Source organism: Ictidomys tridecemlineatus, chromosome 1, assembly GCF_052094955.1.
Source record: "Ictidomys tridecemlineatus isolate mIctTri1 chromosome 1, mIctTri1.hap1, whole genome shotgun sequence".
Classification (NCBI taxonomy): Eukaryota; Metazoa; Chordata; class Mammalia; order Rodentia; family Sciuridae; genus Ictidomys; species Ictidomys tridecemlineatus.
The window spans coordinates 430380-452460 of NC_135477.1; the positions used below are offsets into that span (position 1 = coordinate 430380).

The 22081-nt window shown below is 58.3% G+C and overlaps 2 protein-coding genes across 3 annotated transcripts; both read left to right on the forward strand.

Annotated features, from left to right (window-relative positions):
• The first annotated feature begins 18 nt into the window (after window positions 1-18).
• On the forward strand, window positions 19-15089 carry Adam8 (ADAM metallopeptidase domain 8). Its single transcript, XM_040271851.2, has 24 exons — window positions 19-2309; window positions 3137-3240; window positions 4322-4398; window positions 4509-4587; window positions 4662-4738; window positions 5077-5266; window positions 5502-5564; window positions 5641-5709; window positions 6011-6177; window positions 6321-6402; window positions 6677-6825; window positions 6899-7076; window positions 7354-7443; window positions 7532-7721; window positions 7805-7886; window positions 8129-8294; window positions 8638-8715; window positions 9069-9153; window positions 9617-9731; window positions 10336-10504; window positions 10968-11030; window positions 11264-11314; window positions 13194-13271; window positions 14901-15089. The coding sequence occupies exons 1-24, from the start codon at window positions 2264-2266 to the stop codon at window positions 14946-14948; spliced, it is 2496 nt and encodes an 831-aa protein (XP_040127785.2). The 5' UTR covers window positions 19-2263; the 3' UTR covers window positions 14949-15089.
• A 338-nt stretch (window positions 15090-15427) lies between these two features.
• LOC101964821 (sperm flagellar protein 1) lies at window positions 15428-20715 on the forward strand. Of its 2 annotated transcripts, none has more exons than XM_078023766.1 (7): window positions 15428-15658; window positions 15954-16065; window positions 17079-17247; window positions 17631-17682; window positions 18061-18148; window positions 18235-18334; window positions 20350-20715. In XM_078023766.1, the coding sequence occupies exons 1-7, from the start codon at window positions 15490-15492 to the stop codon at window positions 20467-20469; spliced, it is 810 nt and encodes a 269-aa protein (XP_077879892.1). In that variant the 5' UTR covers window positions 15428-15489; the 3' UTR covers window positions 20470-20715. The 2 variants fall into 2 exon arrangements, with proteins under 2 accessions (XP_077879892.1, XP_021578960.2); XM_021723285.3 differs by having other exon boundaries at window positions 15430-15625.
• The last annotated feature ends 1366 nt before the right edge of the window (window positions 20716-22081 follow it).

A 22081-nucleotide genomic window follows, 5' to 3' on the forward strand; every position in this document is an offset into this window, starting at 1 on the left:
GTAAGATGCTAAGCAACTCTGTAAGATCTTGTCTCTAAATAAAATACAAAATAGGGCTGGGAAGTTGCTTAGCGGTTGAGTGCCCTTGAGTTCAATCCCTGCTATCCAAAAAAAAAAAACCATGGTGTAGGGGATGAGAGCTGCCTGGGGACTAGGGCTGCAGGTCCTCAGCACTGCTTGCTTCAGACACTAGGGTGCAGCAGTGAGCCTTGCTGTGAAACCACGCCTCTGGTGCCCAGGCAGATGCCTCCTCCCTGGGGTGCACCTCCTGAGGAGTGGTGCTGAGACCCTTCTCCTGTCCCCTGAGGGCTGGGTTCCCTCTGTTCATCAGATGCTGGCCTTGCTCACTAAATGACTGACGTTCTGCAGTGGGCAGCCCAGCTGTGGCACTGCTTGGCCAGGGTAGCATGTTCTGGTCATGCCCAGGTCAAGCTGCCCTTCTGCTGAATTTCATGTATATCATTTTAAAAATCCAGTTCTACACATCTGTCTGGTGGGCAGTGAGGAAGGGCCCAGGAGGAGTGGTAACCAGAGGCCTGTTTTTGGAGGCTTGGAGCCTCACAGGAGGTTTCCTGAGACAGGTTCCAGGGTGGGCAGCTGTGGTGGCTGCCTTGCAGAGGGGCATCTGCAGAGCCAGGGCTGCTTGGCTTCAGCCATCAACTGCTGCTTCCCATCTGCAGCATATGGAGGCACAACTAAGAACACAACGTCCACATGCCGCCACCCCTTTGCCACAGAGAAGTGCCAGGCGAGTTGAAGTGGAATTAGGTCTGTCCTGTGGGATGAGGTTCTGAGGGTGGTGTTGGGCTGCCCTAGTTGGCCCTGATTGTTGAGTGTTCATTACTGGTGCCATCTGCAGTGCTGCTTGGTTAGCTGAGGCTGCCCTGGCAGTGGTGTCTCTGCTCTAATGTGACTGGAGATGCGATGCAACACCTTGAACTTTTGCTGTCACGTGACTTGCGATCAAGGAACATGGGGAAGAAGTGAAACTGGGTGTGGGTGGTTTATTTTTTTATTTTTTAATGTGGAACACAGTACCTCATGCCTGCTAGGCACGCATTCTAGCATTGAGCCCCATTCCCTGCTTTGGGATGGGCGTGCATAAGTCATTTGTGAGCTCAGGCGGAAGCCAGCCTTACCCAGCAGTCCCTCCCCTGCTCACAGTGGCCTGTGAACTCCTCTAGCAGTGGCACCTGGGACTGATGCAGACATCAGATGGCTTCCATCTGTGCTACCACTGCCTAGCTTCTGACTCTGCCATCATGCTGGGGCAAGGAGGTGACAGGTTCCCTCCTGCCCCAGCTCAGACCCTTCAGCTCTGTCCCCAGGAAAACATCCAAGGCGCCAACTTCTTGCCACTGCCCCTTTATACTGAGCCTGAAATCTGTCACCTTTCCGTCTCCAGCCTACTGTAGCCATCTCCATGTCTCCCTGTCTGGCCCCTGATCCTCCCCTGCATCACAAGGGAGGCTGAGCTGCTGGGCTCTGTTGAGGACCCTTAGGTTACCCCTGGCTGGAATGAGTCTGGGAAGGCTGTGAGGTTGGCCTGCACCTGCACCCCAAAGCCTGGCCAAAAGTGGGGGATGTTGCTGCAAAGGACAAAGGAGGACCCACATGGATTAGGCTCTGATTCTGGGGCCACTCCAGGGCAGGAAGGGCAGAAACCAGGGCTGCAAGGGGAGCTTGGTCCAAAAGGACCCCATAGCTGGGAATGGACCCCAGCCTAGGCAGCCTCCACACCTACATGATTTGTGCTGGCACCCACAGCTGTCTGGCTCCTCCCCAGTGAGGTCTCAGGGGCCTGGAGCAGGGCCTAGGGCTGGTCCTGTTTACCCTGCATGGGGTTGCTTTTCCCCTGGAAGTCAGAGGATTCACACACACTGCTCCTTAGTTGTCTCGTAGCTGCACCCCACACAGCTCAGGCAGGCCCGGGAGAGGCGGGGCCTCGTTCTCCCTAGGTACATGTGCGTTACTAGGAGTTGTAGGGAGTGGCAAGGTTCTATTCACACCCATGCCCTTGTTAATTTAGTCGACAGTTATGGGGGGACCAGCAAGAAATGAAGGGGTACCAGGAAGCTACCGGGAAGTGGACTCAGTCTAGCCCGGCTGCCCTGGAGGCCCTCCCCAGGTGCATGTGCCCCGCCCCTCTGCCATGCGATTGGCCAGGCTGGTCCCCAGGCGGGTGCATAGGCTGGAGCCTGCAGAGCTCTCAGTTTAGTTCTTCAAAGACCCTCCAGACCACAAGGAGACCTGGGACAGCACCATGGGCGGCCTCGGGCTCTGGCTGCTCTGTGCACTGTGGCTCCAGGGTGAGTGGGAAGAGGATGGTTCCCAGGAGTCCTCTCAGGACGTGGGGCAGGGTGGCCTTCTGATTGATGGCCAGGGCTCCAACTGGGTCACCTGGCCTTCCTCAGGCTGTTTCCTGGGGGAATGGGTTACGTGGGTGGTCACTCAGAGAGGCCAGGGTACAGCAGAGGCCAGAGGGAGGAACCTTGAGAAGAACTGTAAGAGAAGCTGGCGCCTGGGGCGTTTCCCGGTCAGGACGGTTGAGACCACAGGGGTGAGGGTTGCAGGGCGGCTCCAGCTGCCGGAGGAGCCAGGTTCCTGGGTTCCACTGTGGGGCTGCGGGGGGCTGCCCTGGGAGCTTCCTGATGAGGTATGGTTTCAGCCTGGGACTCCTAGAGGGCTGCTTCTTTACCTCTCCTGGAGGTTTGCGAGGTGTTCAGGGACAGAAGTCTGAGGTCGGTGGTCTCTGTTAGCACAGAGGGCTGGGTCCTGGGCCTGCAGCTGGATATCAAGGAGTTTCCAGGACATCAGGAAGCAAGCAGCCTGGGGTGGGGGTGGCTGCTGTCGGCTGCTATGTGCCGTTAGATGGGATCCTGAGAATGTAGGAGACAAAGAGACTTGTCCCCAGCCCCTATGTGTACTTGTCCCAGGCTGGGCTTCCAGGGTCTCTGGCACACATGGTGTGCCACTCCATTAGGCACAAAGCCCTCACCTGGGCTGTGGGGTAAGACCTTCTAGTCACTGGTCCCTGGGCCATTTGGTGATAGCCTCAGGGAGGTGCAGACTTACACCCGCCTGGGGGCCACTTAGGCAGGAGGCCTTTATGTCTGCTAACCACTCTTACCCATAGCGATTGCACTCAGCCCGTCCTTGCCCCCCGTGGAGCAGTATGAGGTGGTGTGGCCCAAACGTCTGCCTGGACCCTGCACCCGCCGAGCTCTGCCCTCCCACAGGGTGAGTCTGGTGTCCCCACCAGGCAGCCCCTCAGAGCCTTTCCTGTGGGGTGCTGCGTGGGTATCTGGGTACTGCAATGCACAGCCCCAGGGCTCACAGGCAGACCCTGAGGCTGGCCTCTGCTTCCGGGCTTGCCCTGGGTCCCTCCTCCGGTGCTCACCTTCTTCCTTCCTCCTGCCCCACCCTGTGGCGGAGCCTGGGGCCTGCAGGTGGGCATCAGGCTTGTGGCCTCACCTCCAGGAGCCCTGCCAGACTGGGGGGAGGGTCCTCTGGCCCCAGGAAAAGGGCAGGGGCGCTTGTGCTGGTCCACACCACACCCCAGTTTTACTTGGCAGGGGCTGATCAGCCAAATTCCTCTCCAGAAGAGAAGTGGGATGATGGCTCACCACAGGGTTTTGCGTGTGTCTGACACACCTTCCGGGGCTCTGGGCTGGGCCGGGCCGGGATTTCCCGGGGCTGGGAACTGAGAAGGGCTCCTGGCCTGCCAGGAGGATTCCTGAAGCCCAGTGGGTGTGCAGACCCACCTATGGACTCTGGGTATCTGTGAGGTTTGTGCTTGAGTGTGTGGATGTGTTTCTAGGGAGGGGCCTGTCCTACCCTGATCTTGCCTCTGTGCCCCAGGAACCTGCCATGGACCCATAGACCTGTCTGCTGCCCTGGGCTCCCACCTGCCCAGAGGCAGATGTGCATTGTCCAGAGGGTCGCAGGCTTAGCATGTTAAGTGTGGGGCTGGGGTGTGTAGGGAGCAAGGTCACAGGGTGCTGGGAGGAGGCTGGCTGGGGTGGCACTGGAGGGGCCTATGTACCCTACCCCTTCCCCTACTTTCTCTGCTGTCCTGGCAGTAAGGGCTGCCCAACAGGACATCCATCCCGCTGCTTCCTCCAGGGAAAGGTGGCATTGTCCTTACCATCTGGGGGCTGGTGGAGAAACAGGCCAGGAGGCGTGAAGAGCCTTATGTCTTTTTTGGCTCCACCTTCTGGTCTGTCTGAGCCTGATGGGCCCAAGAGTCACCTGGGGGCTCTTGGGCTACCTGGAGTGCAGGCCCAAGGCTGCAGGCTACTCAACCCTGACCCCCATTCAGGGCCTGTACCCTGAGAGTGTGAGCTATGTCCTTGGGGCCGGAGGACAGACCTTCACCCTGCACCTGCGGATAAACAGGTAAGCAGGGGGCTGGCCCTCAGGTTGGTGCCCTGGCCAGCAACAGTGCAGGCTTCAGCACCTGCATCCCCCATTCTAGAGCTCAGGGAACTCCTGCGGTTCTTTTCCAGGGACCTGCTGGGCGTGGGCTATACAGAGACTTATTCAGCTGCCAATGGCTCTGAGGTGACAGAGCAGTGGCATGGGCAGGTAGGCATGGGGCTGCTTTCCTGGGGCCAGCAGGGCCATGGGAGCCAGACCTGTGACCTCTCACACTTCTACAGGACCACTGCCTCTACCAGGGTCACGTGGAGGGTCACCAGAGCTCTGCTGCTAGCCTCAGTACATGTGATGGTCTCAGGTGTGTACTCAGACCCTGGCAGGATGTCCCACTCTACAGACGGGTAAACTAAGGCCAAGAAAGAAGGGGCTTGGGATTAGACTTAGAGAAACGCTTCCTTCTTGCACGTGTTTGAAACGTGTGAAGGCACTTGTTGGACTTCTGTGAGGAGTTTCCAGCCCTGCCAAGCCTGTGGGGTAGGCCCACCCAGCTTGCTCTCCTGCTTACTGGGCCCAGGTGTCACCCATGGGGAGTTTGTGTTACTGGTTGGGGTGCAGATCAGAGCCCCTGGTCTTCCCAGATGGGCAGGTGGGGATGGGCTGGAGATGCCCACTTTTTCACTTGGCTCCCCTTCTCAGGGGCTTCTTCCGGGTGGGTTCTGCCATCCATGTGATCGAGCCTCTAGATGGAGGTGGTGAGGAGGGGCAGCATGCAGTGTACCAGGCCAGGCACCTGCAGCAGAAGGCTGGGACTTGTGGGGTCAGCGATGCCAGCCTGGACAACCTTCTGGGGCCTCGGGTCTCAGCAGCCTTCAGGCCTCAGCCCCGGGTAAGCAACATCTTGCCCCACCTGGCTGGTCCTGCCCTGGTCCCTTTGCTTGGGCCTGGGTATTTCTGTCTGCAGCCCCAGAGCCATCCCCAAGCCCTGGAAGGTGGGTCTGGCTCAGACCCATAGCTGTGGAGCAGACTCTTTTCTGCCTGGAGCTGCCTGATGGTCCTCCCGACACTGGGCAGTAGTGGTCTCTGGGGCAGACTGTGCTGGAAAGATTGATGATTCTCCCCAGAACTGGCCCCTGTCCCGAGATACCCGCTATGTGGAGCTGTATGTGGTCACAGACAGCAAGGAGGTGAGGGCATGGGGACAAGTGGGCTGGGCAGGTTGGGACATGGTGTTGGCCCAGCCTGAGGGTCCTGTGTCCCCAGTTCCAGCAGCTGGGGAGCAGAGAGGCCGTGCGCAGGCGTGTGCTGGAGGTGGTGAACCATGTGGACAAGGTGGGCTGCGGTCTTTGTAGGGCCCTGTGAGGGTTTCCAGCTCCTGCAGGGTTTTCAGGACCCCTCAGCAACACAGGTCCATGGGGAGCCAGGTAGCTGGGGGAAGGGGTAGTGACCACAGTGGGTGGGGCAGGAAAGACAACCAAGAGAAGGTCTAACTCAGGGCTCTGTGTGTTGAGCTTGGGACCTGGCCTGCATCTGTGCCCTGTCCCCCAGAAGCAGATAGGAGGGCACCCCCTGCCTCCTACCTTACTGACCTTCCACCAACCAAGCCTGACCCAAGGATTTCTGTCTTCTACAGTTTTATCAGGAGCTCAATTTCCGTGTGGTATTGGTGGGCCTGGAGATCTGGAGCAGGGACAAGGTCCCCATCAGCCCCCATGCCAACATCACCCTGGAGAACTTCCTTTCCTGGCGGGCACAGGACCTGATGGGGAGACACCCCCATGACAATGTGCAGCTCATCACGTGAGAGGGCCTGCACCCTAACCCACCATGGCAGGGCCCTGGCTAGCCCAGGCCTCTAGGCAAACTCTCCAGGCAGAGCCATGAGGCCTGGGGAGGGGCCAGGGGAGCCACTTTCAGGCCATCAATGTCACATGTGTTTCTAGGGGGGTCGACTTTACCGGGACCACTGTGGGACTGGCTCAGGTGTCTGCCCTGTGCTCTCGGGCCTCGGGGGCTGTGAATCAGGTAAAGGGAGCCCCTGTCCAGGTTTACTGGAACTGGCCTGTGGGTTGGCAGTCAGCCCAGAGGCTGAGCTGGACACATGGAGGCAGTCACGCAGGTCCCTGGAGCACACCTGAGAGGCCACCTCCCTGGGGATGGGTTCAACACCTGTTTTTATGTTTTAAGGGGTGGTTAGCAGGAAGTGGCACCAAGCCCCAGGTGCTGAAGGTGAGGGAGCACCTCACCTTCTGGGTGGATGGGTAAGGCGCTGCCCCAGTGAGCTCAGCCCTCTGCACAGGACCACAGCCAGAACCCTATTGGCGTGGCGTCTACCATGGCCCACGAACTGGGCCACAACCTGGGCATGAACCATGACGAGAATGTCCAAGGATGCTACTGCCCCGTGCCGCGGGAGGGTGGTGGCTGCATCATGGCGGCCAGCATTAGGTGAGCCTTGTGGGGCACAGTGGGTGGGAGGGCAGTGTGACAATGACCCCTGACAGCCATACCCTGCTCTCAGCTCCAAGTTCCCCAGGACGTTCAGCAGGTGCAGCAGGACTGACCTAGAGATGTTCCTGGAGAAACCCCAGACGGGCTGCCTGGCCAATGCCCCTGACCCTGACCGGCTGGTGGGAGGCCCTGTGTGTGGGAACATGTTTGTGGAGCGTGGGGAGCAGTGTGACTGTGGCACTCCCCAGGTATGTCCTGCCCCAACCCCACCCTCTGCTCCTCAGCATCAGGGATGTGGCCTCTGTCCTTGTGCTGAGATGACCACCCAAGCCAGGTGCCCTGTGCACCACAACACACATGGCTTTTGGGTGTCCCATGTCAATTCTGTTCTCCTTTGATCCCCAACAATCTGTAAGGGAGTCCAAAGGAGAGTGGTCACTGGTTGCCCCTGGTGGTTGGTGGGGTCCATCCACCCTGAAGTTGGCTCTTGCCCAGGGTGCAGCTGCTCATGCCCCTGTCTCCCAGGACTGTCAGAACCGCTGCTGCAATGCCACAACATGCCAGCTGGCTGAGGGGGCCAAGTGTGCCCATGGCACCTGCTGCCACGAGTGCAGGGTGAGCCCAGGGCAGCGGGTAGGAGGGCAGCCACACCAATAGCAGCAACTCCTGGGCCTGTTTCACATTGAACCTCTCTATGGGCCAGGTGAAGCCAGCTGGTGAGCCATGCCGCCCCCAGAGGGACCAGTGTGACCTGGAGGAGTTCTGCGATGGCCAGAGTCCAGCGTGCCCAGAGGATGTCTTCCAGGAGAATGGCACACCCTGTCCTGGGGGCTACTGCTTTAATGGGCAGTGCCCCACACTGGCCCAGCGGTGCCAGGAACTGTGGGGTCCAGGTAAGGCCTGTGAGCACAGGATACAGGCCAGCCTCCGGGGGTGGCTGTGGTCCTTGTCCAGGCTAATCTGCTCTAGCTCCTAGGTGCACAGGTTGCTGCAGACACCTGCTTCTCCTTCAGCATCTCTCCAGGCTGCAGAGATAGGATCACCCCCAGCATGGGCAGGTGAGCTGGACTGCAGAGGCCCAGGATACAGGATGTCCCCAGAGAGGAGTCTAGCTTTGTAGGGCAGGTGGCCCTCCAGGGGTTCACCCTGCCTTCCAGGATCCCAGCTTGACCTCAGCATCTTGGTAGAAGGGAGGAAGTAGGGTAGGGAGGGAAGGAGGGTTTTGCCTATCTCCTGGAGTGCAGGGCCATGAGCGTGGTGCACAATGCAGCTGGGACCATGCCCTGCCCTCTCTCTACAGGGCCGACAGATGTGGGATCCTGTACTGTGCAGGGGGCCGGCAGCCCCCAGAGCGCAGCTCCTGTACAGTCAGTTCCTACTCGGGCAATTGCCAAGCTCTGCGCATGGACAGCGAGGCCTCTGCCTATGAGCCTGTGCCCCAGGGCACCAGGTGTGATAAGGGGAAGGTGAGCTGAGTAGCCCAGATGCCCCATGCAGGCATGTGGGCAGCCCGGACACGAGTCCTACACAGGCCCCTCTGCAGATGGGTTTTCACACTCAGAGTCTGTTGGTAGAGTTTGGGGGGGGTTTCTCTGTACACTTTCAGGTGAGACTGAGGTGGGTGAGGGAGACGGAGACACCTGTTCCCAGTTCATATTCCCATAGCATTGCCGAGAACCCAGGACTCCAGAGGTTCTGGGCCTCCAGAGGCCTCCAGGGGTGGTCAGCTGACCTAGCCCTTTGGTTTTGAGAATAGGGCCAGGGCAGGGGTCCAGACAAGCTGCTTAGGAGGCCCCCTCTGCCTTCCAGATTTGCTGGGAAGGGCGCTGCCAAGACCTCCAGGTCTACAGATCCAAGAACTGCTCCGCCCAGTGCCACAACCATGGGGTGCGTGTGGCCTCAAGGGACAGCTGCCCCCTGCCTGGTGCCCCAGAAGCTGCTGCCATTGCCTGCATCTGACAGAGCCACTGGTGGTGGCAGCATTGGATGTAGGAATGGGGTCTCAGCCTTGCCCAATGTGTCCATTAACGGGAGATCTCAGCAGGCCCCTTTTTGGAGCTGAGGCTGGAAGGGGTGACCTGGAATCAGGCCTGTGGTCATGCCCCCCTACAAGCCCAGGGTTGTGACCTGGGCAGGGGTGCAGAGGGCCTCTGCTTGCAGAGCTGGCTCAGGGCCCTTATGTTGCAGGAATAGCCTGCTGCACTATGGGCTACATTCCCTAAGGCCCTCTGTCCCTGCAGGTGTGCAACCACAAGAGGGAATGTCACTGCCACGTGGGCTGGGCACCGCCCCACTGTGCGGAGCTACTGACAGACATGCAGGCAGGTAGGGCGTTCAGGGCCAGGTCTAAATTCAAGGCTGCACCTGGTCCTTGTGAGATGATATTTAGGGGATGGTTTGCAATCAACAGCCAGTCCTATGGCAGCCAGAAGGGAGCCTATGTCCCACCTCCTAGATGATTGAAGGTAGTGTCCAGCTCAGAGTAAAATATGCCATCCTCTGCCCAATGCTCCGGCCCCTCTTCAGCCTGGCTTGTAACCTAGGGTCAGTCAGCCCCACAGTGTCTTCTTCCCCAGTGGCCACTGAGCATGTAGCTGTCCACAGCACCCCGATCTCAAGGGCCTGGCTAGGCTGCACCCATAGCACTGTGGACTCAGAACCTGCCCCCCACCTGCCATGCCTTCTGACCCTTTGCTGGGAGCTGGGAGCCCTGGAGCCCAGGGCATGGCCATGGCCGGCTGGGGAGGCTGAGGGCCCTCCCACCCAGGCTGAGGCCTGTGTTCCCCAGCACCTGGGAGTCTCCTGGTCAGCGTGCTGGTGCCCCTAGTGCTCCTGATGGCCATGCTGGCCACCCTGGCAGGCGTCATCGTACACCGCAAGGTCTGGAGCCGTGTCCCCAGGAGGTGAGAACTTGCTGGTTGCGACAGATCTGGGTGTGGAACATGTACTTCCGGGCCTAGAACTATTGGGAAAGGGCCTCCACTACTGTTTGAGGAAGAAGCCACTTCTCACACAGGTTGGGGGTGCTGTGGACTGGGCTCCCGGGTGGCTGTAGCAGGGCTTGAGCCCAGGAGGTGGCTGGGACCCACCCACCTCAGGTCTCTGCTGGGGCCCTTCCTTTCAGTGGCTCAGACAAGGGTGGTCTGGGCTAGAGGTGGGGTATGGTAAGTCCAGAGATAGGGCTCCCACCCCCAAACCAGGACCATGAGCACCCCTTTAGGATCCTGCTGTGCCCTGGGCCAGTACCTTGACTCCAAGCCAGCTGCAGCAGGATAGATTTGCCTAGGACCTCTGAGCACCTCTCCAGTGTGACTGGGCCCCAGGGATTGCCCTTTCAGGGACATGCACTTGGTCTCCTTGTGTCTTATGGCTGTGACTATGTGCATTGCAGCCTGCATGGGGTCTGCCAGAGCAGAGGGACCCCAGAAAAACTAGGCTGGGGGGCACAGCCAGGAGACCTGAGCCCTGGTGGGGACACTGACTGCTATTTCCTCTCTTCCTCTCCAGGAGTGTAGCACCCAAGACCACCATGGGGCTCTCCAACCCCCTGTTCCAGGAGGCAGGCAGCAGTGGGCCAACCAAGGGCAGGGCTCCAGGGCCCCCAAAGCTGGTGTCTACCACGCACCCCAGCCAGCCCGTCAGAGCCACCGTGGCCCCAAAGAGGCTGCCCCCTGCAGTAAGCACCCTCCCCTGAGAGGCACCTGGACCCCTAGGACTCTCTCTGTCCCAGTGTATGACCCACTGGGGACATCATGTTAATTAACTCATATGTCCCTGTGTTGGCCTAGGGCCAAGAGAGGCTGCTGTGGTCACCTGTGGTGCAGGGTCCTAGGGTCTGGGAGTTCAGGGCTACCTTTTGGAGATCTGTATTTGGAGTTTGACCTTGAACTTGTGGCTCGGGGGTTCTCAGCCTTCATTCTGAGAAGATGACACCCCTGCTGCCTCCAGCTCTGGAATGTGGCCACATGGCTGAGGGATAGGGATGGCCTTGTGTCCAGGCTCAGGACCTGCTGGTTCAGGAGCTGGGGCAGATTTGTCACGTACGGAGAGGCTTTGTTTGCTTGGAGGGGCTTGATGGGCACTAGGTGGGCACTCAGCCTTGCCCTCTGGGACCAGGCTCACATTCCTGTCCCCTGCAGCCGCCAGTCATGTCCAGTCCACCCTTCCCAGTCCCTATCTACCCACAGAAGGCACCAGACCAGGTGAGTGGCCTTGATTGGGATGACCAGGTGTTCTGAAAGTATCTGAGCTGTCCCAGGAAGCAGGGGGCCTGGTGGCTGAATGGGGGGGCTGAGGCACAGGGAAGGCAGGTGAGCCTGGCCTAGGACGACATTAAAATGATTCAGTGGAGCCATGGGGGCCGGGGGCACAGATCAGTCCTCCAGACTTGAGATAGGACTGCTATGTGGGGTCCTGACTCCTCTCTCCCCATCAGCTCAGACCTGCTCCACCCACCAAGCCCCTCCCAAAGCTGAAGCCCAAGCAGGTAAGAAGCCTCCGCCTGTGGGGCCCTCGCCAGCCCTCATGGCACTTCCCTGGGATGTGGCTTTGGGTTTTGAAAAGGTGTCTCACAGTGTGGCTCACTGGAGCTTTGCCAGATGAGGTTGATTCCCGGACTCCCCTTTGCCCCTGCAGTGTCAGGCCTTCCCCTAGCGTGGGCTGCCTGCCCCAATGGGTGCCCCTGGAGTCCCTCTCCCACCCCCAGAACCTGTGGGAACGGGTGGGCCCTTGAGCACTACCTCAGCTCCAGCCCTGGATGTCACTCTGTGACCATGGACCGTTCCCCTCCCGCTGGGCAAACTCAAGCTGCAGGACTGGTGTCTGGCATGGCCCCATCTGTACAGGTCGGCTGTCCACCAGGTGTTGCTGGATGCCCTCCCAGGCAGGCCTCTGTCTACCTCTAGGTGGTCAAAGATGGGGATCATGGTGGGCAGCTGAGGGCTGGGAAGAACCACAAAGTGGCAGGGTCCTAGGAAGTCTCCCCAAAGGTGGCTTGTGTGGGGCCTGAAGGTAAACACCCTTCCCTGCCTTAGGGAATTGTTTAATTTTAATTGCCAACAAATTTTAGATTTATAGAAAATTGCAGAGATGGCAGAGTCCTCGTGTTCCCTCCATAGTCCTCCGGGTTAGCATGGACACAACCTGAGCTGCTCCTGCCTTCATGAGCAGCAGTGCTTGGCCCACATGGTGCTCCTGGGGCCCAAGTGGCTCTTGGTCCTCACCTTGCACTTCGCAAATGTTGGCTCAGTTTTGTCCCTTGATTTGGGTTTGTCTGCTCATCGTGAATTGTCTGAGATGATGGGTTTGGGGCAGGAATAGTGAGGGAAGTGTCCTTTCTAGGATGTTGCCCAACATTATCCTGGGCTGTCACAGGGATGTGACACAGGGCTTGGTTGTGTCTGCAGTTTCTCCCTCTGAGCTATGTGGATAATGAACACAGAAGAGAGGCCATTGAGGATTCATGATTCTCTCTTCAAACTGGCCCACTAGCGTTATCACCCATAAGTAACTTGACCCCCAACAACTGTTACCATGGCGTTTGCTTACTAGTGATTTTCTCTTTCCTTTTTAACTTTTTGTTTTGAACTAATTTTAGATTTACATATGAGTTGCAAAAATAGTCCCAGGAGCCAGGCTCTGAGGCACAAGCCTATAATCCCAGCACTCGGGAGGCTGAAGCAAGAGAATCTCAAGGCCGAGGCCAGCCTGGGCAACTTAGTGAGAGTCTGTCTCAAAATAAAATAAAAAGGTCTGGGAGTGTAGCTCAGTGTCAGAGTGACCCTGGGTCCAATCCCCAGTACTGGGGGGGCGGAAAAAGACCTAGAAAGGGTCTTAATGGGAAGAACAGGGACAGAAATGGGCACAGATATTTCTAGCCAAGGACAAGGAAAAGCCAGGCAAGGAGGAAGGCCCGGGTGGTCTCCGGCCACACTGTGCCTGGTCTGAGGAAGGGAAATGCTCCACAGTGCAGCATCTTCCCATGTTGCTGAGACCTACAGTGCTCACCCCAAGTACCCTTTTCACAGTCCCCTGCCCTGGGAAAGGATACATGCTTTAGTAGTTAATTATTGGTTTTTGAGCTTCCAAAGACCCACATTCTGGCAATTAAAGAAACTTTCAGGGATGATGAGAGGGTGCAGGTGATGCTGCAGTGGCCTGGGTAGTCTGCCAGGACAGGGAGCTCCTCTGCACTGGGGCTTTAGCTGTCAGGTGGCGCGGCCATAGAGGGCATTTCCGCAAAGAGCTTAGCGACAGAAGCCTGCAGCCCAGCAGGAGCAGAGCAGAGGGCCATGGGGAGTTAAGTATGGGCCAAGGCCTGGCCCACTTAAGTGGCCTCTTCATCAGCTGTTTCTGCTCCCTCCCAGCCTGTCAAGCCAACCTCTGCACCCCCCTTGCCACCTGTCAAGCCCAGTGCTGGAGAGACCACACCTGGAATGACTCAGGTGAGCCTCCCCTGCACACAGTTTGGGGTCTACCTGTGCCAGATGTAGAGAGCTGCCCCACTCCTGACTGGCACCGCCCTGCAGTGTATATGTGTGGCATGGGGGAGGGGATTGATTTCTTTAAATTATTGTCTGACAAACTTTGGGGATTATCTGGGAGAAAAAAAAGAAAAATTCATTAACCTTGTTTTAATAATCTGTCAGAGGACTTTTCAGTGACTGTCACTTCAACTGGCTGTCAATTTTGCCTTTTATCCCTATTAGAATAAGCAAATCTACTCTCCATATAAAGTATTAGCCATTAATACTGTGGCTACCACAGCTGTTGTCATTGTATGACAGCACAGACTTACTGTTGGGTGAACTAAGAATACACATTTTAAGAAATATGAAAGGTGGGGCTGGGGTCGTAGCTAAGTGGAGGAGTGCTTGCCTAGCATGTGTGAGGCACTGGGTTCTGTTCTCAGCACCACATATAAATAAATTTAGAAAAAAAAATATGAAAGGAGGGCTGGGATTGTGGCTCAGTGGTAGAGCGCTTGCCTAGCATGCATGAGGCCCTGGGTTCAATCCCTGGAGGCTCAGTGGTGGAGCGCTTGCTTGCCTAGCACACGTGAGGCACTGGGTTCAATCCCTGGAGGCTCAGTGGTGGAGCGCTTGCCTAGCACGCGTGAGGCACTGGGTTCAATCCCTGGAGGCTCAGTGGTGGAGCGCTTGCCTAGCACGCGTGAGGCACTGGGTTCAATCCCTGGAGGCTCAGTGGTGGAGCGCTTGCCTAGCACGCGTGAGGCACTGGGTTCAATCCCTGGAGGCTCAGTGGTGGAGCGCTTGCCTAGCACGCGTGAGGCACTGGGTTCAATCCCTGGAGGCTCAGTGGTGGAGCGCTTGCCTAGCACGCGTGAGGCACTGGGTTCAATCCCTGGAGGTTCAGTGGTGGAGCGCTTGCCTAGCACGCGTGAGGCACTGGGTTCAATCCCTGGAGGCTCAGTGGTGGAGCGCTTGTCTAGCATGCGTGAGGCACTGTGTTCAATCCCTGGCAGCTCAGTGGTGGAGCGCTTGTCTAGCACGCGTGAGGCACTGGGTTCAATCCCTGGCGGCTCAGTGGTGGAGCGCTTGTCTAGCACGCGTGAGGCACTGTGTTCAATCCCTGGCAGCTCAGTGGTGGAGCGCTTGCCTAGCACGCATGAGGCCCTGGGTTCAATCCCTGGCGGCTCAGTGGTGGACTGCTTGCCTAGCACGCGTGAGGCACTGGGTTCAATCCCTGGAGGCTCAGTGGTGGAGCGCTTGCCTAGCATGCATGAGGCACTGGGTTCAATCCCTGGCCCACATAAAAATAAACAAGATAAAGGTATTGTGTCCATCTACAACTACAAAAAAGAAAGAAAGATGAAAAGGGCCTGGTGCAGTGGCGCACGCCTGCGATTCCAGGGGCTGGGGAGGCTGAAGCAGGAGGACTGCAAGTTCAAAGCCAGCTTCAGCAACTTAGTGAGACTCTGTCTCAAAAAATAAAGAAAGGGCTAGGGATGTTGCTAAGTGGTTAGGGGTGGGGGATGAACTGTGAAAGGGAATATCCTCTTGTGCCCTTCGTAGCACCTGATTTTTAACAGCAACCTGTCTTTCTCCTGTAAGGGGGTCAAAGGCCCCAAAGTCGCACTGAAGCCCGCCGTCCGAAGGTGACAAGGGCGCCGGCCCAGTGTCCAGCCACTGCACAAGTCTGGAGAGGCACTTCGGAACCAAGCGCTGGCATCCCGGGCTCACTACCTGGGCCTCCACGGACCTGGCTGGACGCTCGGCTCCACTCAGGACTCTGGCCTGCTCGGCCTTGCTGCCAGGGGCCAGTGCTCGCCGCCTGGGCCCGCACAGCGGCGTGTGCAAGCGCTGGGGCGGGTGCACCCGGGCGCCACTAGCGAGGGCGGCTCGGCCTCTCCCGGCGCTAGACTTCCTAACAATAAAGAGCTGTGTTTCCCCAGCAAACTGTCGCGCCAGTTCTGTGGGGCGGGAGGTCCTCGGCACACAGTCGACCTTCCGGTGGGAGTTAATCACAAGCCCTCGGGGTTCCCAAAACTGCCCCCGGGCCACCGGGCAGCCTGGGCGCGTCAGACCGGACCCGCCCCTTCCGTCTCCCCGCCCCTTCCGCCTCGTCTCCCGGCAACGGCTCCACGCCAGCCTGCCCCGCCCCTTCTGGTCCGGCTCCCGGCCCCAGCCCGAGCCTTCTGCCATGCCGGGCTCCGAAAGGCGGTCTCCTGCGGCGCTAGGGCCGCCGCCGGACGCCCTCCGTGGCCTCTGTGCCTGGCTCGACCAACTCCCGCTCAGCCGCCCCAAGCGCCACCTGACCCGGGACTTCAGCGACGGCGGTGCGGGCGGAGCCGGGGAGGCAGGGCCCGGTGGTAGACGAAGGTTCCCGAGGGGTGGGGACGCCTCTGCGTCCAGCTGGATGTTCCCTGGGGAAGGTGGGGTGGGGCGGGGGGACAACGCAGGCCTCCATCTCTCCCTGGGTGAGCACTGGCTGAGCCACCCCAGTTCTCTTAGCACATGGTCCCTCCCAGATCCAAGTTCAGAAGCCCCAACCAAGTCTCCAGGACAAGCTGGTGCCTTTCCTGCATGCATCTCAGGAGGCCTTAGGAACGGTAGCAGCCAGGCCTGAGTTGGACATGCAGGCTGACCCTTCCTCCGTCCCCTCAGTGCTGGTGGCCGAGATCGTGAAGCATTTTCACCCGCGCCTGGTGGACCTGCACAGCTACATCCCTGCCTGCAACACTGACCAGAAGCTAAGCAACTGGAGCCTTCTCAACAGGCAAGGGCTCCAGAGGGTTTCCAAGGCTGGCCTGGGGAGCCAGCTCTTTTGGACCGAAAGGTGGTAGCCAACACACATTGATCTCATCCTGTGTGCACTGAGGGAGAAGGGGAAGGCTGGCAACAAGTTTCCAGCTGTGGGTGCCAGACCCTTTTCAGTGCCACTTCTGTCCACAGATCCTCACCCTCGACCTAGGGCTCCAGGGCTCTCCCTGTCAGTGTGGGTCTGCTTCCCAAATCACTCATTAAGCAAGGGAACCAGGCTGTGCTCCAGAGCTGCAGACTGGCATTGGACAGGTCCCTGCCTTCATGGAGCAGATGGATAACAAAATATAATCAAAGTTTTGGGTGTGGTAAATGATGTGAAGAACAACGGCCAGGGTGGGGCAGACATGTTGCAGGTCGGGGAACCAGGGTAGGCTCTGAGGAGTAACTGTAGAGTGATGGGGGAGACGTGTGGATGTGCAGGAGGGGGTGGAGAGTCCTAGGGGTTGGCCCAGAGGTCTTGGAGGCCACATGAGGGCCAAGCCTTCAGTTGAGGCAAGTCAGAAGCACTGCAGGGCTCAGGCCTGGGCACATTCTGATGGTGCTTGCATTTCGAAGGGCTGGAGTGGAAAGGATCCTAGGGAAGATGAGGGCATTGCCCTGACCCAGAGGGGAAAGGGTGCCTGCCATTGGTGAGCCCTCTTATGTGAGAGGAACTCAGATTCCAGGTGTTTGGGAGGTAGGTCAGCAGGACTTCTCAGAGCAGAGAGCAGCATTAGTCAGGAAGATGGGTACTTGTGCACAGTCCTTGAAAAGCCTGGCCTGACAACCTGGCGCGTGAAGTGTTCTGTGGCCCCCTGATGGGGTATGGGCCACCCATCAACCGAGTGACCACTGGGCCTCTGGGGGTGCAGGCAAAAAGGGGCCTCACTCAGCTTCTCCCCTCCCAGGAAATCAGGCACTATGCTGTGGCTCAATACCTGGCCCCTGGGGGGCATTGCTCTGAGGGTGCACCTTGCTGCTTTGCAGGAAAGTCTTTCGCAAGCTGTGCTTCTGTGTCTCTGAGGAGGACATCCGTAAGGTGGTAGCCAATGTTCCTGGGGCAATCGAGCCCATCCTGTGTGCACTGAGGGAGAAAGTGGAAGCCAACCCTGCTCAGGCAGGCTCACCTGGCTCAGCTCTTCATGTCTGCAAATTGGTACAGCCCAGGAACAGGCTGCATCTGTTCCCATTTGCATACAGTCAGATAATCTTCTATAAGAGATAAAGCCCACAAATAAATGGTGACAAAGCCCCCACTCCCTGTGGCCCTACAGTCCAACTGAGGCAAGCCTCACATGAGGCTGCTGTCCCCATCAGCTCCCTTCCCTGAGTGCTGCTGTCCCTCACTCCCTGCCCAGCCTGACCCACCTGCCTCAGGGTGGTGAAAACACCCTGTCCCTTGGGACAACCCTACCCATACCAGCTCAGTTTCCCTGCCCCTTCCTGTCCTCCAGTTTGCTCCCTAACCCTCACCCCAGAGTGGTGACTGGGAACACAGCAGGCACATTCATCTTCTACATTTCACTTCCCATCCTGTAGAATCTGCAGGATCCAGGATTCTCCAGCATGGATGCTGTCCATTCACAGGCAGGTAGGACTCAAATCCCTGTTGCAGGCAAGTTTGACCTATCAGAGGCCCTCTTGTCCTCCTGTGAGGAGCATTACCACATTCCCAGACTGCCCTGTGGCACTTGTAGGCTCACACACCTGAAAAAGAGGGCCCAACAGGCCCCTGATGGGGCCCTGGCTCCATCAACACCTGGAGAGCAGTCCCCTGAGGGGAGTCCACAGACCATTCATTGTGTCTCCAAATGGAGCACACTTCAAAGTCATCCCAGGCTGTGCAAGCCCAGCACGATGGCATCTGAACCTGCCTAACCCGTGGTCTGAGCACCCCTCCCACCACACATACAGGTGCACACCCTTAGAGGCAGGGGACCTGAGCTGATGGTGTCTGTCTGTGACACAGGCCTGCTAAGCCCCCCAGCTCCCACCAGTATGAAGACCCTTCCGAAGCAGAGGGCCTTGGAGAAGAAGGGCAGCTGTGCTTGTGAATGGTAGGCCCTGTCTCTCAAGCCCTCTTCCAGGCCTTCCTCTCCCCTTACTTCACCAGCTGGATTAAAGTGTGGTATCTGCCTTTCAGTCAGGACCCAGCTGAAGGGGCTTGGGAGCACCTGGCCAAGGTTCAGCAGTTGCTGGAGGACAAGGAGCAGGCATTGGCCATTCTGCAAGAGACAGTCCAGGTATGGCCCAGCTGGGCACTCCTTCCCAGACATCCTGAGCTGCAGGATGGGGAATCAGAGGGACCTGCTGCCTTCGCTGTGAGCAGCTTCAGTCCAATCCCCAGCTGAGTTCTTGCCACGCTGGCTCTGTCCCAGAGCAGGGTTTAGTAGACAGAACCTTGGCAGGAAGAGTCCACATTTAGTTTGATTATTTAGAAAACAGTGTATGGAATATTCCAGTCATACCCAGAAGCAGAGAAAAGAGTATAAGTCCTTCCCACCACCAGGTATCTACTGCCAGCCTTACCACCTTATCAGTCATGAGCCCATGTGCTGGGGCCACAGGCCAGGCCCCAACAGAAGTGCGGGGCCCAGTTCAGGGAGCAGAAGATGCTCCCTTTCTGGGAAGTGAATGGGGTGGGGTGCTGATGAGAGTCTCCTGCTTGCTCCATTCCAGCCTGGGTGGGACCTCTTCCTTCTCCCCATCTCCCAGGGGGCCAGGGTCTGGCAAGCATCTCCAGCCCGGAGCTCTGTGGGCACATAGGTCTGTGTTGCTCACCTGTTTATATTGTGCTTAGCTGGCTCTGTGGTGCTCACCTGACTGCAGGCACACACCTGTCCCTCTGCTGTCTCACAGGGGCCTCCAGGGCTCCTGTGCTCAGAAGGGCTCCTGCTACTCTTACCTCTCCCCAACCTTGGCAGCACAGGTGACAGCCCAGGACCCATGACAGTGTAGGGGAGGGGCAGGCCTGCTGGATGGGCCTCATTGTGGCAAGGCATCAGAAATCGCACCAGCATCTCGGTTCCTGAGACCAGATCTCGATGAGTAGTCTTCTTGAGAAAACAGGAAAGTGATATCATTGTGTGGCTTTGGGTGTGCTGAACACCCTCTTGTCCCCAGAGGGCCAGCAGAGAGGAAGCGGTGGGGAGAAATGAAGGGCAGCTTGCAACCCTTGCTGTCCCCACTCTGGCTCTGGCTTGTGGGCCGACCCTGAGAATCATAAGTACTTCATTTTAGAACACCCAGAGAGGAAACACTCAACCTGCCATCTAAGGGTTGGCACATCGAGGGCCATTTGCATGTTACAAAGTGAGATACAAACCTTGGAGTCAGAGAGACCCCAGGAGTCATCGAGGGGCAGTTTATGTGGTGTTGGGTGGCAGCTGGAGTGTCACCTGGTCACTCTGCCCCTTGTAGCTTGTCACTGAGCCAGGGGCACTGGCAGGGTGGCCAGGGTGTGGGCCAGGTGGAGCAGCCACACCACCTGCAGGCTCAAGGAAGGTCCGTGTCTTGTTTTGAGTGACAGGAGGCCACCCCTGCCCACCTCCCCCCTCATGCAGCCTTTTCACACTCCTGACCTTCACCTGGACACATGGTTTGGAGCAGACCAGCTTTTCTAATCCAGATTTCCCCATTTCTCACTTGGGGCACATGACAAGGCCCATGCTTCTAGATGGGGAAGGTTTGGGATACGGTCATTCTTGAAGCAGGTGTGGAGGGCCACAGGCACCCCAGCCTGAGCCTTGCTGTGGCCACCATGTCCAAGGCAGATGTCTCCAGAGGGCCTTTCTGCACCTTCCTTCAATTTCTTGGGTTTCCAACTTTTAGAAGTAAATACCAAATAAACCATCTAACTGCTGTGTGTTCATTCGGTCAACTGTTAACTCAGCAAAGATGCCCCGAGCACCTGCCAGGCCCTGGGCACTAGGCTCATATGGTGAGGGCCCAGGCCCTGCCCTACCCATGCCCACGCCCTTCCACCTGGAGCTGGGGGCAGGCTGGGGGGCCAGGGGAGCTCCAGGAGTAAGCATAGGGATGGGAAGAGGAAAGTCATCCCTTCCCAGGACCCCCCACCCCAGGTTCCTGAGACTCATTTCCCATGGGGCCCACATCCGTTCCTTGCCGCTGTCCCCACGAGAGGTCCTTTGGTCCTGCCTCTGCTGTGTGGCACTCATCCCCAGAGGCTGAAAGCACACATGTGGCCTGGCTGTTTGGAGGCACCTGATGTTTCTCAGACCTGCCTGGCTTTTTGAAGATTTTGCAGATGAAGGTGATAAAGCTGGAGCACCTGGTGCAGCTGAAGGACCTGCGGATCGCAGAGCTGATGCGACTGGGGACTGAGGAGTGCTGTGTGCCCCCGGGAGCCCCATCCTGAGCCAGCCAGACCCTGACCTTGAGCCATGCAGAGCCTTCCTCTCACCAGTGGTTCTTCTGCGCGTCCCTGCACTGTCCAGCAGGCTCCGGGAGGGACATCTGTATAAGGCACAGGTTTAGAAGCTAGAGTGGGGGTTGGGTTCCTGCTGGGGGTCACCTGGGGCCATACTGCCCCACAGATGGGTTTGGGACACAGCCAGGGGGATTCCCTCCAGCCCCACTTTCATCACTGCATCTGTGAACACGAGGTTGTGCTGTGTGCTCTGTCTGGGCCTTGGGGTTGTTGCCCAGGGGGTGGGAATTGTGGAGATGAGCCACACCAGAGTCTGAGAGATTCCACAGATGGGGCCCAGGAAGTCACCTCCATCTGTGCTGGGCTGTCCTGTGGAGGGAGGGCATGAGGGCCCATGAGAGGCCCTGAGAAAGTGAGCTGCCCACCTCACCTCCTCTGCCTGGGGAGGCTTTGGGAGCCAGGGTGGGCCCACGGGCCTCTGCAGGCTTCATTGACCCGTGACCTGCTGCCTCCTCACTTCTGGGGCATCTCAGGTCAGGGGCACTGCGTGACCGAGGTGCACCTGACACTGGTCAGCTAGAGGCGCAGGGCTACGACTGGCTGGCCTCTGGGCCTGCCACCTCGCTGGAGCATCCGCAGTGCAGGCAGGGCTGGCTGACTGCGGCCCCACTGCCTCATCCCAGCTGCCCTCCCTGGGGCCGGTCCCTGCCCTCCCGGGAGGAGTGCCGACTCTGGTCAGGGTTTCAGGACCCATTTCCTCCCTGAGTCAGAGGCACATCCTGCTGCCCCTGCCCACCTGACCCTGAGTCACTGTACTGCCAGGAAGGCAGCTTCCTGATGACTGGCTCTGTCACCATCATCCTCGTCAGCAGCCTGGTGCCCAGGGCACTGCCTCTGGGAGAGCATCCCCAGCCCAGATGGCCAGGGAGGGGGATAAGGAGGGGACAGCTCAGCTGTAGGTGGCCCCACGAGTTCCTGATGTCAGGAGTAGGGAAGTCTTTTCCTAAATCCCTAAGAGGTGGGAGCTCCCAGGTCCCAGTGGCAGAGCTGTCTTGGCACCTGGGGGCAGGGCAGGAAATACAGGGACCAGGGCCAGGCCTCCAAGTCAGCACAGGCCCTGCAGCCTCAGACCCCATCCAGCTGGCCTGGCTGCTACTCTGGGCTGAGCCTGGGAATTCCAGAGGCCCCAGCACCTTCTCACTCCTTCCCTGGCCCCTTCAGGGCCCCTCACTACCCCCTGGGGCAGTGACAGTACAGAGCCAGCTGCTCTGCTCCAGGTGCCCTTGACATGACTGCACACATGCATGTGCATGGCCAAACACATGTGCATCACACACAAACACGAATGCTCACACATGAGGCTGGTTGGCTTCTTGTTGAGGCTGAGTATTGGCCTGAAGGAAGGCAGAGGCTTTGTATGTGTGTGTGCGTGTGTGTGTTTGCAGGTAGCACTGTGGGTTCACATACGTGACACTGTACATGACACTTCATGGATGTGCGTGTGTGTGTGACTGACACCATGTGTGATGCTGTCTGTGACCAGAGGTGTGTGATTTGATTCTGCATGTGTGGTGCTGTGTGCACGTACACACAGGCACAC

Coding starts and splice junctions, on each gene's coding strand:
- Adam8 (XM_040271851.2), top strand. CDS start 2,264: ATGGGCGGCCTCGGGCTCTGGCTGCTCTGTGCACTGTGGCTCCAGG. Junction 7,077..7,353: donor GTGACTGTGGCACTCCCCAG/GTATGTCCTGCC, acceptor CCTGTCTCCCAG/GACTGTCAGAACCGCTGCTG. Junction 11,315..13,193: donor CAAAGCTGAAGCCCAAGCAG/GTAAGAAGCCTC, acceptor GCTCCCTCCCAG/CCTGTCAAGCCAACCTCTGC.
- LOC101964821 (XM_078023766.1), top strand. CDS start 15,490: ATGCCGGGCTCCGAAAGGCGGTCTCCTGCGGCGCTAGGGCCGCCGCCG. Junction 16,066..17,078: donor AACTGGAGCCTTCTCAACAG/GCAAGGGCTCCA, acceptor GCTGCTTTGCAG/GAAAGTCTTTCGCAAGCTGT. Junction 17,248..17,630: donor CTCTTCATGTCTGCAAATTG/GTACAGCCCAGG, acceptor CCCATCCTGTAG/AATCTGCAGGATCCAGGATT.